The sequence below is a fragment of the Myodes glareolus genome, chromosome 2, assembly GCF_982192425.1.
Source record: "Myodes glareolus chromosome 2, mMyoGla1.1, whole genome shotgun sequence".
NCBI lineage: Eukaryota > Metazoa > Chordata > Mammalia > Rodentia > Cricetidae > Myodes > Myodes glareolus.
Window position 1 is genome coordinate 83226760 of NC_142027.1, and position 16855 is coordinate 83243614.

Consider the following 16855-nt stretch of genomic DNA (forward strand, 5'->3'; position numbering starts at 1 on the left):
TCACTTACTATTTTTTAAGAAGTGTCTTCCTGCTAACATTACACAGTATAAACTCTGCTTGATTCCGTACCATCCAGATTAAACCCTCCCAGTAGGATCCAATATTCCTTAATACACAGTTTATCTAAAAATCTTTTAGTCACCTAGCACCTTCTACTAACTTAAAATCTGATTTTAAAAAGGATTTATTTTATTTAATGTACATGTGTGAGAGTCTGCATGTATGTACGTGTACCTGATGCATGTGGAGGGCATCAGTTCCCCTGGAACTAGAGTTACAGATGGTTGTGAACACCACATGGATTCTGGGAAAGGCACTTGGGCCTCTGCATAAATTCCATCGGAGATACTCATGGTATTCTAGCTCAATCCTCGTGGATTACCACCCATCATCAGCTACTGCTTTAGGAATCCCTAACATTCCATTAGGGATGTTAATGGTGTTCATTTCCTGATGGTTTTGTTTGGCACTACTTTGAAAGTCACACTTTCTAGACTTTGTCAAGGTGGAGCTGTGGTCCAGAATCTCTGTCTTGTTTCTCTTACTAGGTAGTAGATGTTTTCATGCACATATCCCCAGCCGTTTCCCTTTCCTTTCCTTTGCTACACTGACAACCTTGGGTAAATGTTCTTGTTGACGTCTAGTGCATTGGGATCCCTGGGTAAGGGTAGTGAATAAACGAGAACACAGGGGATGTAAAGCAGAAAACAGCACTTGCAACTACATGCTGTGTATTTATTAAGCAATCCTTTTATACTCTTTGGAAACAATTGCTTCAGTCAATAGTTTTATCTAAAAGAGGAACTACAGATCATGAGTTAACCAAGGACTTATTTAGATTTTGCACACAAAGCAGCTTAACATAGCAAGGGTGGTCTGGGGGCTCGCAAGACATCCTAGCCTATTTTAAACAAGGGTCTCCGGAGACATTATCTCACTGTTCCAATCTATTCTAAGACTTCCTTTAGTGAGCAGAACAGCTGCTTCAAGCTGAGACTGTGACCTCAGGGCAGGCACTTCTGCAAACCACAGGGTATGCTTCTTAGAAGCAAAGGCCAGAGGACTTGTCACTCTGAAATGTCCCATAGCATTCCATAGAACTTCTCTTAGATTCCAAGTCAGTACTCAATACCTCCCCTGGTGCGGGTGGCATGATCCCTGTATTTAATATCACAGTCCCGAAATCTCCACAATTTCCTTCTTTTTTCTTTAGATTTTTAAAGTGCACAACCTTCCACAGGGTGACCAGCAAGCTATGTGTGGGCTGAATGCAAACAAAGTATAAAATAATAAGCAGGAGTAGGAGCATGAGTAACACAATCCTCATGCCTCCTGCAGTATAGGATAGACTTTGTAAAAGACCTCGAGGGTCTAATCCTTCCAGCTGCTTCAGGAACGCATCGGCCAAATACCTCTTGTATGTTTAACTGTAAACTATTAATAATCTTAGAGGCAGATATATTTCCTTCTAAGTATTGCTGAATTAATTGTCAATCATGTTCAGAGTCATTATAATGCAAGTTGATCACACAAAAGTAATGGAATTCCAATCACACCTAAGCCAGATTTGTCTTTCTATAACCAAACCCACCTTTCCAAGCCAGTTAACTGTTTGCTTGAGAATGTTAATTTGAGTCTGCAGTCATGTGCCAATCTGTGTTTGGACTAACCACAGCTCATGAGAGTCTTTATGCCACTGTTCAACAAAATGCTTAGTCTGGAGGGAAGCATGTAGAGCCATTCCTGACATGGTGGCTACTGTGGCTACAGCTATAAGATTTAATAAAACTGCCAGAACCACTTCAATCATATGCTTAGTGTGCTTAAGAAGTTTGGTAAAAAAAAAACTCTATCACAATAATATCAACAGGATTTTGGAACCACTCCTGACCCAGTTTAACGGGTAGCCAAATGTGGGTTCGTTGCTGCAGAAGGTACAATGCTGTCCCCAGGTTGTGAAGGAACAGAGGTATTAAGACAGGAGTACAAACGGCAAGAGGGGCAGGACATTCCTAGCCCAAAAGTAACATTTCCAACAAGAAAAACATAAGGAAGAGGCACGCTGGCAGTAACATATTTTTGAAAGAGGGTAAATGAATAATTAGAAGCGGATTGAGTAGTCCCGCTAAACGATTCATTAAACAGCATGACAGATTTCAACGCAGCAGCAATCTTCCAAAGGTGTGTCTGCACAGCTGCAGGCGCAGAGAGCAAAGTCATCAGCAAATCTGCAATGCCACCAACTCCCCAGGCCGTCAGGCGGGAACCAGTCACGATACCCTGTTTAGGGTCAGGCATCCTAGTGGTTTGAGACAAATCACACTGTGTCAAATTCCATTCAGAGCAAGTGTTAATAAATTTTCTATACGGTCCCGACGCAACGTAGGGGCCCATGCGCTTTCCAAACTTTCCTTGACACTCTTGCCAGGAAAAATGTTGATGTCTCAAATTAACATATGTAAAGTCAGGGCAATATGGAATAGTCAATTCATCAGCAAATGTAACATTATTCCCGGTCACATTAATAGACCGAGCAGATAACCGCTGCAGCCGAGTGCATGATGTTTTAGTACGATTCCCAGGAAGCAGCCAATGTTGCCACCCAAATGGCAAGCAGGGAGGCTTGCCAAGGCAGACGGGCAAACTCGAGCCTGTATAAGAAAAATTATAAGCACTTCCATCATCTTTGTTAAGGTGTGTCAAATTGCCCCAAGCGGGGACAGGATGGCTGGGTAAGTAAGGATAGATGCATCCACATCTCCCCAAAAGACTGGCTCAAACAAAGGTGGATTAGGGATATAGGTCCAGTAACTTACTCCCGCTTCCGCAGAAGAGGTTACAGACAACAAGTCACACATAGCCAGAAACAGGTTCTCCGCATTAAGCGGTTTGCCTGTACGAGCCAAAATCTTTAAGGGAGCTTGAGCCAGCACTTTCCAATCCTCAGGGGCCAAAGTGTTAACAGTACGGGCAAACCCGTTAAGAAGTTCCTTGGTATAGTGAGACTGAGGTCCATACCTGGCAACGGCTTTCTTTAACTTTGCTATATCATCCATATTAATTCCATCATACCGTAGATGCTGTGCCACATCCTGTATGGGCAGAGGCCATATGATTGGGAAAGCGAAAACTGATTCTACCCCAGAATCCTCATTTTCATCGGAGATTGGGGTTTTTTAAAGCTCCCGCAAAGGCAGAACTGAGGGTTGAATTTTTGAAGGGAACAAGAGTTCTCCTAATTTATTTTCTAAAAGAATCAATTTATTTAAAAGAGCTTCCAATTCTTCACTACGCCACTTCCCCTTTTTTACTTTCACTTTTGAGACCCAAGTTGCCGTGGAAGCATAGTCAAGCTCAGGATCAGATTCAGACTGACTTCCCTTTTTTGATACAGGCTTCTGAGTTAATTCAATTGTATCTGATTCAATGGCCTCTTTCATTTCAGCATCAAGCTGCAAATCTAAAATTGAAGGGATAGTTTCCTTTCATAAATTTTTAACAGAGCGGTCCTGGGTCATGGCTTGAAAAAGTATATAGAGAACAAACCAGATAGACCAGAAGTGAATAGGAATTTTTTCTCGCTGCCTCCAAGCCTTTTCTACATTACAGTGAACCCGACGCCAGTTTTCTAAATCCATGGAGCCCTCTTCAGGGAACCAGGGATTCCATTCCCTCACTACTCATATACACATTTCTATATTAGAGGAAGAAATATGAATACCATAGACAGCAAGAGTATGTACCAAGCGGGAGCAGATACTTCCTTAAAACCAGGAAGGCCAGGCCAGGAAGCCAGGTTTCAGAGCGAACAGAGGTCCAGGGTAGCAGAACTATCCTCACATCAGAGGAGAAGGTACCACAGAGACCAGAGGGGCTACAGAATACGAATGTTCCCAGCCCAGTACCTGCACCCCCTCCCATGTGACCTCCCTGAGGCTGACTCACTTTAAATGTAAAGTTAGAAAGAACGTTTTGAGAGTATGTGGGATTTGTAATAGTCTATCCTGTCTTGCTCCCTTCTCGCCATTCTCCCCTTCCCCTGTCTCCGGGTCTATTTCTTTCTCTTTCTCTCTCTGCCCTTCTCTCTCTGCTCTTCTCCTATTTCCTCTTCCCCCTTTCCTCTCTATAACCCACTAAATAAATATCAAACCTCACTCCACATGGCCATGCCTGTCTATAATGTTCTTTCACTGTCACGTGGTTCCCTGTCTGGGATCCGTATGTCTCTCACCCACAGCTGTGATTCCTTGTAGGACTGGCTGCCTCACCATGGTCTCTCACCCACCCCACGGCTCTCTGCCTAGGACCTGCTGGCCCGCGAGCCACTTGAGGGCACCCTGCCTGGGACCCAACTCCTTTCGTGGCCCGCCGTGGTCTCATGGCCCACTGTCCACAGCCGCTACTCGGTAACCTGCAACGAATTTCTGCCGCTGAGCCCGTCGGGGAACAGTGCCATCTTATTTAAACCATAAAAGGATTGTGCGTGGAATGCTCTCAGAGCATGTAGTAAGGAATTGGTAGTCACATTATAAACTCCACAAGTCACCAATACCATGCCTGGCTTAGCCCAAATTATTCTGAGAAAGTATTTTGTTTGTTTTTTTTCTTTTTTCTGTTTTTTTTTTCTTTATTTATGTATTAAAATTTTCAACCTCCACCATACCTCCCATTTCCCTGCCACTCCCCACCTCACCCTCACCCTCCCTCTCCAGTCCTAAGAGCAGGCAGGGTTCCCTGGCCCATGGGAAGTCCAAGGTCCTCCCCCCTCTATCCAGGTCTAGGAAGGTGAGCATCCAAACAAACCAGGCTCCCACAAAGCCAGTCCATGCAGTAGAATCAAAACCCAGTGCCATTGTCCTTGGCTTCTCAGTCAGCCCTCATTGACAGTCACATTCAGAGAGTCTGGTTTGACCACATGCTCCATCTGTCCCAGGCTAGCTGGCCTTGGTGAGTTCCCATTAGATCAGCCCTGCCATCTCAGTGGGTGGGTGCACTCTTCGCGACCTGACTTCCTTGCTCATGTTCTCCCTCCTTCTGCTCCTCATTTGGATCTTGGGAGTTCAGTCCAGTGCTCCAGTCTATAATTTTAGCTCCTTTGTCGAAAATCAGGTGTTCATAGGTTTGTGGATTAATATCTGGGTCTTTGATTCGATTCCATTGGTCAGCATTTCTGTTTTTGTGCCAATACCAAGCAATATTCATTACTGTAGCTCTGTAATAGAGTTTGAAGTCAGGGATGGTAATGCCTCCGGAAGTACTTTTATTGTATAGAATTGTTTTGGCTATCCTGGGTTTTTTGTTTTGCCATATAAACTTGATTATTGTTCTCTCAAGGTCTGTGAAGAATTCTGTTAGGATTTTGATGGGGATTGCATTGAATCTATAGATTGCTTTTGGTAGAATTGCCATTTTCACTATGTTGATCCTCCCAATCCAAGAGCATGGGAGTTCCTTCCATTTTCTGATGTCCTCTTCAATTTCTTTTTTCAAAACCTTAAAGTTCTTGTCAAATAGATCTTTCACTTCCTTGGTTACAGCTACCCCAAGATACTTTTTGCTATTTGTGGCTATCGTGAAAGGTGATGTTTCTCTGATTTCCCTCTCTGCTTCTTTGTTCTTTGTGTATAGGAGGTCAACTGATTTTTTGGAGTTTATCTTGTAGCCTGCCACAGAAATGTCTTGGTTTGTCCTCCTATGGTTATTGAAAGTTTTGCTGGAATAATCGTCTGGGCTGACTTCCTTGCTTTCTTAATGTCTGTTTAATGCTTGACCACAACCTCCTGGCTTTTATTGTCTCCAATAAGAATTCATATATAATTCTGATGGGTCTGCCTTTATATGTTACTTGGCCTTTTTCTTTTGCAGCTCTTAATATTCTTTCTTTATTCTGTATGCTTATTATTTTGACTATTATGTGGTGAGAGGACTTTCTTTTTTGATCCAGTCTGTTTGATGTTCTGTTAGCTTTTTGTATCTTCTCATCTTTTCCTCTAATTGGTATAGTTGAGGCTGTCTGTTATTCTGGTTATTAACCTTCCAGTTTTCAGTGAATCCAAGGCTCATGGAACTATCAGTGCCAGAGTTCTAGTTACCCCATTGGGCACTCTGTGTTCCTGGAGGTTGCTCAGCACTCCCAGGCTTTGCTCCTCTCCTGTGGAGTTTGTTGTCTCAGGCTTTCTGTAGTATAGGTTTTTGGCTCAAACCTGTTTCTGTGAATGTCCCTAGTCTTGATCCACTCCTGCAGAAGTCCCTGGCTTGGGGGCAGAAACGTTCTAAGAGCCAGAGCTAGTAGATGGCTTCAAAGAAACAGCATTTTCCAGACACAACATGGCAGGTGCATATATGAACACCCAGAGACTGTGACAGAATTCGGAAGATTTGCACAAGCTCAAATCAGACTCAATCTTAGTGTAGAGGAGCTGAAAATCCTACCCATAGCCAAGCAGTTAATATCAATTGATAGCTTCTGAGAGAAGGAAATCCAGTTTTCATCAATGGGGTGACAATGGATTTGACAACTGCACTCCAGGACAGGCCTCACACTCAGGAATTGTTATCTACTTAAACTGGACTCCATATCTTGTTTTGTATAGATTAGTTTTGAAACAATGAGAGATAATATAGAGCTGGATAAAAAGGGAGATGGGGAAAGATCTGGAGGAGTTGCAGAAAAGGAATTAACTTGCCAAAACGTAGTGTATGAAGCACTCAAAGAATATAAAATATGTTTAAATTGGATTTTTAAAGAAAGAGATATTTATATTTTCAGTGTAATTTTATTGTAGAATATGGAGTCAATACATATAATTTAAATTTTAAAATTAGTGTTGTTACAATAATTCACATTTTCATCAAAAATTTATTGATCAATTCAAGAGACATGGTTACTCTCCAAAAAGCTCAAAGAAATTGATGGAGACAGCAAGAATTGGATGGAGATGATCCCATGAGGACCAGAGAAGATGAATTCCTCATTCTCTCAGCTGCCTTAATCATTTCCTTTACATGAGATGATACTCTGTTTTGACAATAAGAAAGTTCAGTAGACATACTGAATCCTTATCCATGCACCAAATCCAGTTGATTAATTCTCATTTTCATATCAATTTTATTCATGAAGCTAATTAAAGATTTCAGTGTTCTTATATACCTTCTGAAGAAGAATCCTGCAAGTTCTTTGAGGGAAAGTCACGCTCCAGTTATGAGCACATCCCGTGGTACAACCTTTAGAACAATGGGTTTTTCTGGTTTAAGAAGTGGTTTTCTGTGCAATTTCATGGGAATCTGCAACCATGAAAGAAAAAATATTGAGAATCAATGAGTGAGCCAACAACAACCCATAATAAAAAGTAAAAACAATTCAGAATGATGTTTTGCAGGTACATCGAAGCTGCATTTGAGGTCATATGATTGGACTTTCTTATTCTCTGAGCTATGTCCATTAGATGGTGAAAGCTTGCTTCAATATGTATAAGGCAATATATTTACTGAGACTCTACTGTATACAAGGCCTAATGAAGCCATGCTTATTTCTGTTATTTCTGTTCTATGCTACTTTAAAATAAAAATGTTTAAAATTTTTAAATTAAATTAATTTTTAAAGTTTAAATTTTGTTTCTTTTATTTTTCAAAGATACGGTTTCAGACTATAGCTGTGCTTGTCCTGCATATCACTATGTAGACCAGGCAGGTCTTAACTCCCAGAGATGTGTTCTGTTCTCTGAGTGCTGGTATTAAATGCATGTGCTACTAAGCTTGGCCAATTTAACATATTTGACACTGATTCTTAATTCCTATATCATACTGTTTTTTTCTCATCTTGAAAGTCTATTTTTGGTTTGTTGACATTTGCAAGTTAATTATGAGAGGATACAGTTCCAATCTATGAACAGTCCTCACAGCCTAGGTCTTATGTCACTAGTACAGCTGTGCCCATTCACATAAGTCTTTAGGAGGACAGATGTTTGCTTGCTTTCCTAGCATCTATTTTGGCTTTCAAAGATGGGATGAATGAAGAATTCTGAGTCCTCCTGTGTTTTCAGTGTTGCTTTAGTCCCAATGTTATTCAGAGATGGAGGGAAGCAGTGCAATAATCTTTTGGTCACAAAAGAAGAGAGGGAAACAAAGTTGCCATGGAGATAGAGATGTACCAAATTTAAGATGTCTGGAGCTTGCCAGAGTATCTGCTTTTGACAGGTGAGACAGTGGTCTCAAAACTTGACCCTTGCTTTGTCTATCTAAATCTCTGTACATGCTTATGATTTAAATACTTTAGGGAGAAAGTAGTAAAATAAATGAGGTCATGTGTTGATAAATCTACATAATTTCCTTAAACCCCAAATCACAGAAAAATTATTTCCATCCCTATATTCATTCAATAAAACTAATTGACAAAGAGTAGCCATGTTTCAAATATACATATCTCATAAATTTTAGCCATCCATTTTAATGAAGGAGAAACAAATTGTTCAGGAAAATGCAAATGCTTTGTCTAAATGTCCTATCACATTCTTTTAAAATGTTAAGTAGTATACATGTGTATACTTAAAAAAGATGTGCATAAAATTTATACACAAATGTTATTTAGTATTTTTAAATTAGTTTTAATGCTTTTTATGAAAGAATATTTTAATAGTAAGCTCTACTTCAAAACATTTACCAAAAGCTTTCAATGCACAAATTTTCCACAAAGGACCACTGGAGTTTGTGGAAGGATTGATATGAGGTGATAATGAAAAGATATGGGATATCCTTCAATACTGAGAGAAAAGGCAAAACTAAACTTGAGGGTTTAATGAGAAAGTTTTAGCTCAGGTAATAAATACAACCTGCCGAAGACAAAAGTAGAATATAAAGCACATGAGAAAATAAATCCAAGAAGAAGATTCATTTGTGGAATTAACAAGAACTTTGAGAGCAGAATATGAAGGGAAAAAGAATACATTGTTTATGGAAACATTATGGATATTTGTTTTCTGGTGCATAGATCCTGAGAAGTGTGGCAGAACCATCAAGATGTCCCATAAAGTTGGAATTCATGATATTTATTTTTATTGTGTTTTTTTTTTACCTGCACATGCGTTTGTATACCACATATGTGCAGTCTTAACATAAGCAAGACAAGGACATAAAAGGCTCTGGAATTAGATTTACAAATGGCTGTTAGGCAACTTGTGGGTACTTGAAAATGAACTCAGGTCCTTTGTAAGAGCAGCTAGTACTCTTAACTGATAAGCCATCTCTTGAGCCCTAACATTCATTTATACTTTGCAACAGTGGTTCTCAACTTGGCCATCACATGGAAAGCCAGAGATGAGCTTTGAAAGTCACACTCTGGGTAAATTATTTAAGGATTTCAGACATGATCTCCAGGAAACATTAACTTCTGTTTTTGCTTTTAATATGGGGTGTTATGTGCTTCTGCTTGCTTCAAATTCACTATGTAGCCAAGGATTATTTGAATTTCTGATCATCTTGCCTTGTCATACTGAGTATAGGGATTGTAGGTATTCTTCCTCATAGCTGTTTTATGCGTTTCTGGGGATGGAAATCAGGTCTTTGTGCATGCCAGGTAAGCACTTTGCCATTTGAGAAACAGATATGAGTTGTAAAGCTCATATATGAGTTTTAAAGCTCCTTGGTGATTCTAATGTTCAGCCAGTGGTTGACAGGACTGTCAGAGAAGGGATTCTGTGAGTTCTGAAAGAAGAGTGCACCATTCAACAAACATGAAGTCATGATCACTGAACCGCTTTATAGGACATGGCATATCAATTTTCAGTGGACATGACTGGAACTTCAAATAGAATGCACATAATCCTGTCATATTAGCCTGCACTCATTCTTCATAATGCTGCAGTTGTACTCTATACTGACACAGCACCAGAGGCCCCTCAATTCTTCCCTGGAGACAAATAACACATTAAGCCATAAAACGAGTTAGCAAACCTCAAATAAGTGAATTTGTTTTTATACACAGAACTTTCAGCTGAAAAATGTCTCCCATAAAACATTATTTACAGAGATAGTTTTTTTTTCTCACCTGTGTTTCCTTACAAGGCTGGAAGGAGAAGTTCTGCAGGAGTTTAGTGAGAGCAAGTTTCAAGTTCATGAGAGCAAACCTCATACCAATGCAGTTCCTGGGTCCATTCCCAAAGGGCATGTACACATAAGGATTGATGCTGCCCTTGTTCTCCTTGCTGAACCTGGAGATCCACAGTAATGACAAGGTAGCAAAGAATAGAAGCATAAGAGCTACATACATGAATTTCCTTTAGACATCTAACCAGCAATATTCATGTAGTTTAGGAAAGTTTAATTGATCTGCTTCCAGGTATTTGTCTCTGAGAATTGTACACTAAAATTCCTTTCCGTCCCCCTTGTCCTAAAAAAAGCTTCCATATGTGAGAGAAGATAAACACTATAGGCAGAAAATGCATCTGATGTGCCCACTAGTGTTATGCTGTAGGGATAACAAACCCCTGTCTGATAGAATCAGAGATCCAATTTACAGGGAGAATTAATGCCTGATATTGTAAATCTGGTAAAAATCCAATGGTTATGGAGGATATAGGCACTAGGGTTGAATGCACTGTAGTTGTTTTGCTAAGTGGACATGTTATCAAACTGTCTTTTGAATAGTCATGTTTATACACAAAAATTAGTGGAGTGCTCAGCACTAAACAGGACATCAGTATCATCCCCTCCAAGGCTCAAGAAAAATCTCAGTGGACAGGACAGAATGACCTAAGAGCTAGGAAATGAAGGGGTGCTGTGAAACACTATCTTCTGGACCTGACATAGCCTTTGTACTTATGAACTCCCAGCAGCTATGGTTGCCTACACAAGGCTAGACTGTGTTGATACATTCTATCCAGGATGGGAAAGGGAGTTCATGAAACATCACCTCTGTGAAGAACTATTGACAACAAATGATTCCTGGGGTGTAGGGAATATTCTTTTTAATGGTGCAGCTCCTGGTGAATTGTCCATTCTTCAGTAAATAACTCCTAGATCTACACTTATGCAAACAACCCCAATTAAAATCATGAGTCACAAGACAACAGCAAGACATGAATAGAGAAGGAAGACTTGATGGGGACAAGCAAGGATTCAACAAGTGCTCAAGAGAAAAGTGACAGGAGGTGAAAATGACCAAAATACCTTAAACATACATGCAATTCTTACGGAATAAAAACAAATGGGGCAATACATGTCTAAACTCCAAAAGTCTCTTCAAGATAATGCTGGGTTCCGTCTCTCAAAAGCGTGTGTCAGTTAGACTGAAGGAAAGCAGGTTCCTGCCTCACATTTATGTTGGTCATTTGTTATTGATGAAGGAGGATTAAAACACTGCATTCAAATTTTCATTTTTTTCTTCTCATCTTTCTTCCCCTCTCCCTTTTCGCCTTTCTCTCTCATTCTCTTCACAGAATTCAAATGGATGCTAAATTGCATTTATATCATCTTTTCATAAGAGACACTATAGTATATATTGCCCAGCAGAGTTCATCGTGGGTTCCCACTCTTGGGATTCTGTTACCTTTCAGGGCGGAATTCTTCAGGCTCCGGCCAGTACTGTGGGTCACGGTGAAGAGAAAAAATTGGTATCATCACTACTGACCCCTTGGGAATAAACACACCATTCATTTCCACATCTTGTTTACAGACTCTCTCAAGTCTGTTAGCAATTGTGTATAATCTGAGGGTTTCACTCAAGACCATGTCGAGGTACTCCATCTCCATCACTTTATCATAGCTGGGAGGAGCCTGGGAAGAAAGAAAAAGTTTTTTCTGGGATTTTATATTACCTTTCAAGCGATCTGCATTGTATTGTTGAGTTCTCAGTAGCTCCAATGTTGAGCTTGGGGTTGCAAAGATCATAGGCACTTATAACGCATTTTAAAGAAATTTAAAATTGTTTTATTTTATGAGTGTAGCTGTTTTGCCTATATATGTGTATGTGTGCCACATAAGCACAATGTCCACAGAAGTCAGAAGAGGGTATCAGATCCCTTGTGATTGACATTATGTATAGTCAAAGGTTGCTATTTGAGTACTGGGAATCAAACCTGGATGGATCTTCCAAAAGAGCAACCAATGCTCTTAACCATTGAGCTAGCTATTCTGTCTCTTACAGAATGGTTAGAAAACTATCACTTGATCTTTAAAGACATCTCAGTTTGTGAATTATCTAGTATGTAATACTGAGTTCAGATACATATCATTTATAAATCCAGGCATAGTAGCTCACATATATAATCCCAGGAAGGGGGAGGATGGGTCGCAGAAAGGGCATGCCAGGTGATCATTTGCAAGACTGCCTAATCAATTTGATAATGTCCAGATTCAGTGAGAATACCTGTGTCAAAAACCACAGTGAAGAGTGATTTAGATTAATACCCAGTGCAGGTTGATGATCTATGCACACACACACACACACACACACACACACACACACACACACACACACAAACACCATTTTTTTTTGTGATAAGAAGGTATGTCTTTTTCCCTTCTAGTCCAAGGACCGTTCATTCACCTTATTGGGCAGAGCCTCATCAATCTCCTCCTGTAGTTTCTTCTGGATATCAGGGTGAGTGGCCAGTGAATGCAGGGCAAAAGCAAGGGTGCTGCTGGTGGTTTCGTAGCCACCAAAAATAAAGATAATTGACTGGGCCACGATCTCTACATTAGACAGAACTGAAAATAAGAAAACATTTCGGGAAAGTCAGGTCAGAGTGTACCAACATAGAGGAGACAAGGAGATAACCAAACAAGGCTCCTTTTTCCCTAGAGAGAAATATGGAGAAGTCCCTCAGTCACCCTGGGACCGTTATCACCCTGACATCCATGTGACAGCCAGAGAAGGAAAAGATTGCTTCAGTCATGATGTTCCAAAGTTTATGCTACATTCCTCTTCATCATCAGTGGACAACTTCAAGACTTGTAGCTTTTTATGTTTTGAAAATTTATTTTTATTTTTTAGTTATGCATATTTTTTTCTGCCTGGGATTTTTGGTTGATCTTCAACTGAGTCATTTTTGTACTCTTGAGTTGTGGGTAGTTTTCAAAGTTGAACTAAACATAACAAAGGACTTAGGCACATACAAAACATTTTAACGGGGTTTTAATTGTTTTAGTTGATGTGTGTAGGTGTTTTGCCTACATATATGTTTTTGCATGTCTATTTGTGTCTCTTGATGTGTGCCACGTGTGGGTTTGTGGTGGCCATGGAGTCCAGGAGACAGCATCCGTTTCCCTAGGCATGGAGTTTTAGAAAATTGTGAGATTTCAGTGGTAGGTGCTGGGAACTAAACTCCTTTTCTTTGATAGAGGTTAGAAACTTTAATTTCAATTCTTAAACTTTGGTAGAGGTTAAGAGCTTTAATTTTAATTTTATTTTTGATTATCAATTTATGTGTTTGTACTAACATGTGTACAATGGCCCATGACGAGCAGACCATGGCCTGGAGTCCATATAGCTAGAGTTACATGCAGTTGTAAATCTTTTGCCATGAGTGCTATGACTCTATTGTAGGTAAAGTTTCTTTCTCTATTAGTGTAAGTCCTTGATACTAAATTGAAACTGGACTATAAACCCACCATCAGTGGGTATTTTTAAAGTTAATATCTATTTTAGTTATCAAATTGAAACAGAAGGTCAGAGGATATGTAGCTCATTAAGTGGAGAGCTAGTCTGGCATGAATAAAGTCATGGGCTCAATCCCCTGTACTGTATAAACTAGGCATGGAAGAATAGAAGTTAAAAGGTCATTATCAGGCACACCATGAATATGAGGCCACCCTCGGCTACATGAGACCTAGTCTGACAAGAGCAGGACATATAGACCAATTTGAAGTTAGCTGATCACATGAAAGTGTTTAAAGTGGACAAACTGGAAAGAATTCCAAATCAAACACATGACAACTTTAAAAAGCAAATTTGGGGACCTAGAAGATCATTTTGCTACATATAAGCAATTGTGTGCACCAGAAATAAGGAAATAGGTAAGAATGGAAGACTCCCTTTTCATTAACTTCTGATGTACACATTTCGAATAAAGTCTGGAAATTAATAACCACAATAGTTATAATGGTTTTAAATTAAAACATAAACATAGATGAGAGGCTAGCGCTATGGCTCAATAGGTATGTGCACTTGTAGCACAAGCCTGAGGACCTGAGTTTGAATTCTTACTCCCCATGTAAAATGCCTGTGTGGTAACACACTCCTTTAGCCCCAGCTCTGTGGATCATAGGGCCTTCTGGCTGTCAGCCTCGCTCCAGGTTCAATAAGAGACTCCATCTGGAGGAAATGAGGCAGAGAGTGATTGAGGAAGGCAAAAAGGTATCCACAGCGATATCAGGGTGTAAATATGTGCACACACTCATGCACACATGCATATACCATTCAAAGAAGATAAAAAGTGATTTTTAAGTATATGGAAGAATGAAAAGAACCAGTGTTTTATACAAAGAGGCTTTCCCCAGATGCAACATTTTCAACATACAAAGAGAAGTAAATAATCACTAAAGAATAAGGTAGAGAACACATGCACAGCAGGGGCTCCCAGAAAACATAAGCACCATTTGTGTACATGCCTCCTGAATGAATGTTTAAATTTAGATGTCTAGGTCAAGTTCCAAGTCAGTGTGCTGGAAAAGACGGAAATAGCACCTGTGTAGACCTAGGAGGTATAAAAAGACCACTGAAGACTTCCATCATGGTTACCCTTCATGTTTGGAACAAATTTGTGCCAATGAGCTTCTAGAAAATTCCATATAGATATTAGCCATGTCCTTCTTTCAGGAACCTGACAGAGCTATTCTTCTGCTTAACAACCTTTCTACACATTTTCTGAGTGATGTGACCACTCCTTGAGAGCTTCTCTGTTCATAGACCAGGGAGTCCTTGGTTACCTTTATGAGAATCTTTGTCTTTGGAATTATTTTGAGAGTTCATCATCAACTGTAGAAAATCCACCCGGTGCTGAAAGCAAAAAGATAAGTTGCAAAAATAGAAGGTTAATGATGAGGTCAGAGGTCAGAGGTGGATCAGGAGTGCGGAAGTTTACCCTCTTTTCTGAGAATGTAACTCCCTTAAATTCACAAGTGAGGTTAGTGTTGCTTGAGTCATCAGAAAACAAAAGCAACTGTAGTTAAATCCGGAAGCAATATAGCTGACTTATCAACCACTTTACAATAAATTACAAGAGATACAGTTTTAAACAATAACACTGAGCTTTTGAAAATGTTTCTGTAGGGGATGGAAATAGTATTTCCCTTGTTTTAATCATTTTTATCTATTTTTATGATTTTCATAGATGTATATAATGAGATATAATCATACCCACACCATTTCCTCCATTCGATTCTTTCTAGATCCCTTGCCACATTTCTTCTTCCAAACTTCATGACCTCTTTTTTTATCTAAATAACCCAATGAGTTCAAGAGCTGCCCATATGTCCCTGTCTGTGGGGTCATTCACTAGTACATGGGAAACCTATTGGTGGCTATACCTCTCTCTGCAGTCATTAAGTGCCAATAGTTCCTCACGGAGGTGTGGGTTTTGGAGAGGTTTTCCGTCATCTATGTTGGAGATTTGGTGGTGTTATCTTGTGCTGGTCCTGTGCCTTGCCACTTTTTCTTAATTTCAATCCATACATATGCTATTCTTGATTTCATTTGTTTTGCTAAGGGTATATCCTGACTTATTCTCAATGATTTTTTTCAAAATTGAAAATTTTCCTCTATCTGAAATAAAGATATTCTTTTCCTCTATAAATAAAACCTTTTAAATCTACTTTTAGTGATAGATTAAGTGAAATACACAGTTCACATGTTCAGAGCCCAACATATTACAAACCCTGCACCTCTCAGGTGACCATTCCTTTTTACCTTCTGACCAGAATTCAGCCGGTTTTCCTTCATTCTATCCACAAATTTTTTGAGGAATGCTATCGAATCCTTTTGGAATCTGGAGATATTTAACATCTCATATATTGGTGTAAGAAATGGAAAGAATACTGGAAAGAATAGACAAATAATAAATTTTAGTGGAAATAAGGTTTCGTGTAGTGAAATCATGAAACAATCTAAAGAATAAGTCATCAGTGTCTCAACCAAATCATTCTCTCTCTCTCTGGGACCTTGCTCACACTGGGTTACCACCATAAATGCTCCTTCTGCATTGAGGTGTAGTCAAAAGAACAATTCTGACTCTTGGAAATAACTCTGATCCTGTAGTTCTGTGGATCCAAAATGCAGACCGGGCCATTGACATAGTTCAACAGCTAAAGGGACCTGCAGAAAGGCCTAACAATCTGAGTTTCATCCCTGCATCCCACACTGTGGAAGGAGAGAAACAATTACTGTAAGTTGTCCTCTGATCTACGCATGTCATGTAAACACCAAAGAACATGTGCACACATACAGACAAATAAAACAATAAATTTTTTGTTAAGCTAATAAAGAAATAAATAAGTAGATAAATAGATAAATTTGCTATTAGCTGGTAAGTAGTAAAGAAAGAACAGCAAAGACAGCTTTGATTTCTCAACTGGCATGATACAAATAAAATAGCACCAGAAAGGATATTTGAAAAGTCAGAGTCTTGTACAAATTATTTAGTACACTCTTATTAAATAACCATCAGTTCAAGGAACTCAAGCAGGATACTAGAAAATTTACTGAGATTCAGTTTTCTGGCAGAGTACTTGCCTAGCATGTGTGAGGTCTTGTGATCTCCTTCAAGTAGCAAAAGAATACAAAATGTCTTGAGAGAGTATGAAACGAAGATAAACCAAGATCATATAGAGAAATAGCACAGGGAGGCTTATGTTGTGGGATAA

The 16855-nt window shown here is 39.5% G+C and overlaps 1 protein-coding gene across 3 annotated transcripts in view; it reads right to left on the minus strand.

The window, feature by feature from the left end:
* Positions 1-722: 722 nt before the first annotated feature.
* LOC125399844 (cytochrome P450 3A11-like) overlaps positions 723-16855 on the minus strand; it is a 32599-nt gene continuing 16466 nt past the window's right edge. The window contains exons 8-14 of one of the 3 annotated variants that reach the window (XM_085685305.2): positions 15903-16030; positions 14924-14993; positions 12543-12703; positions 11544-11770; positions 10044-10206; positions 7152-7285; positions 723-2300 (exon numbers count right to left, since the gene is read on the minus strand). In XM_085685305.2, the coding sequence (XP_085541431.2) occupies positions 7190-7285; positions 10044-10206; positions 11544-11770; positions 12543-12703; positions 14924-14993; positions 15903-16030 (845 nt within the window). In that variant the 3' untranslated portion in view covers positions 723-2300; positions 7152-7189. Of the gene's footprint in view, positions 2301-6757; positions 7286-10043; positions 10207-11543; positions 11771-12542; positions 12704-14923; positions 14994-15902; positions 16031-16855 lie in introns of those variants that run through there. The other 2 variants (XM_085685304.2, XM_048433446.3) reach the window with 2 other exon arrangements.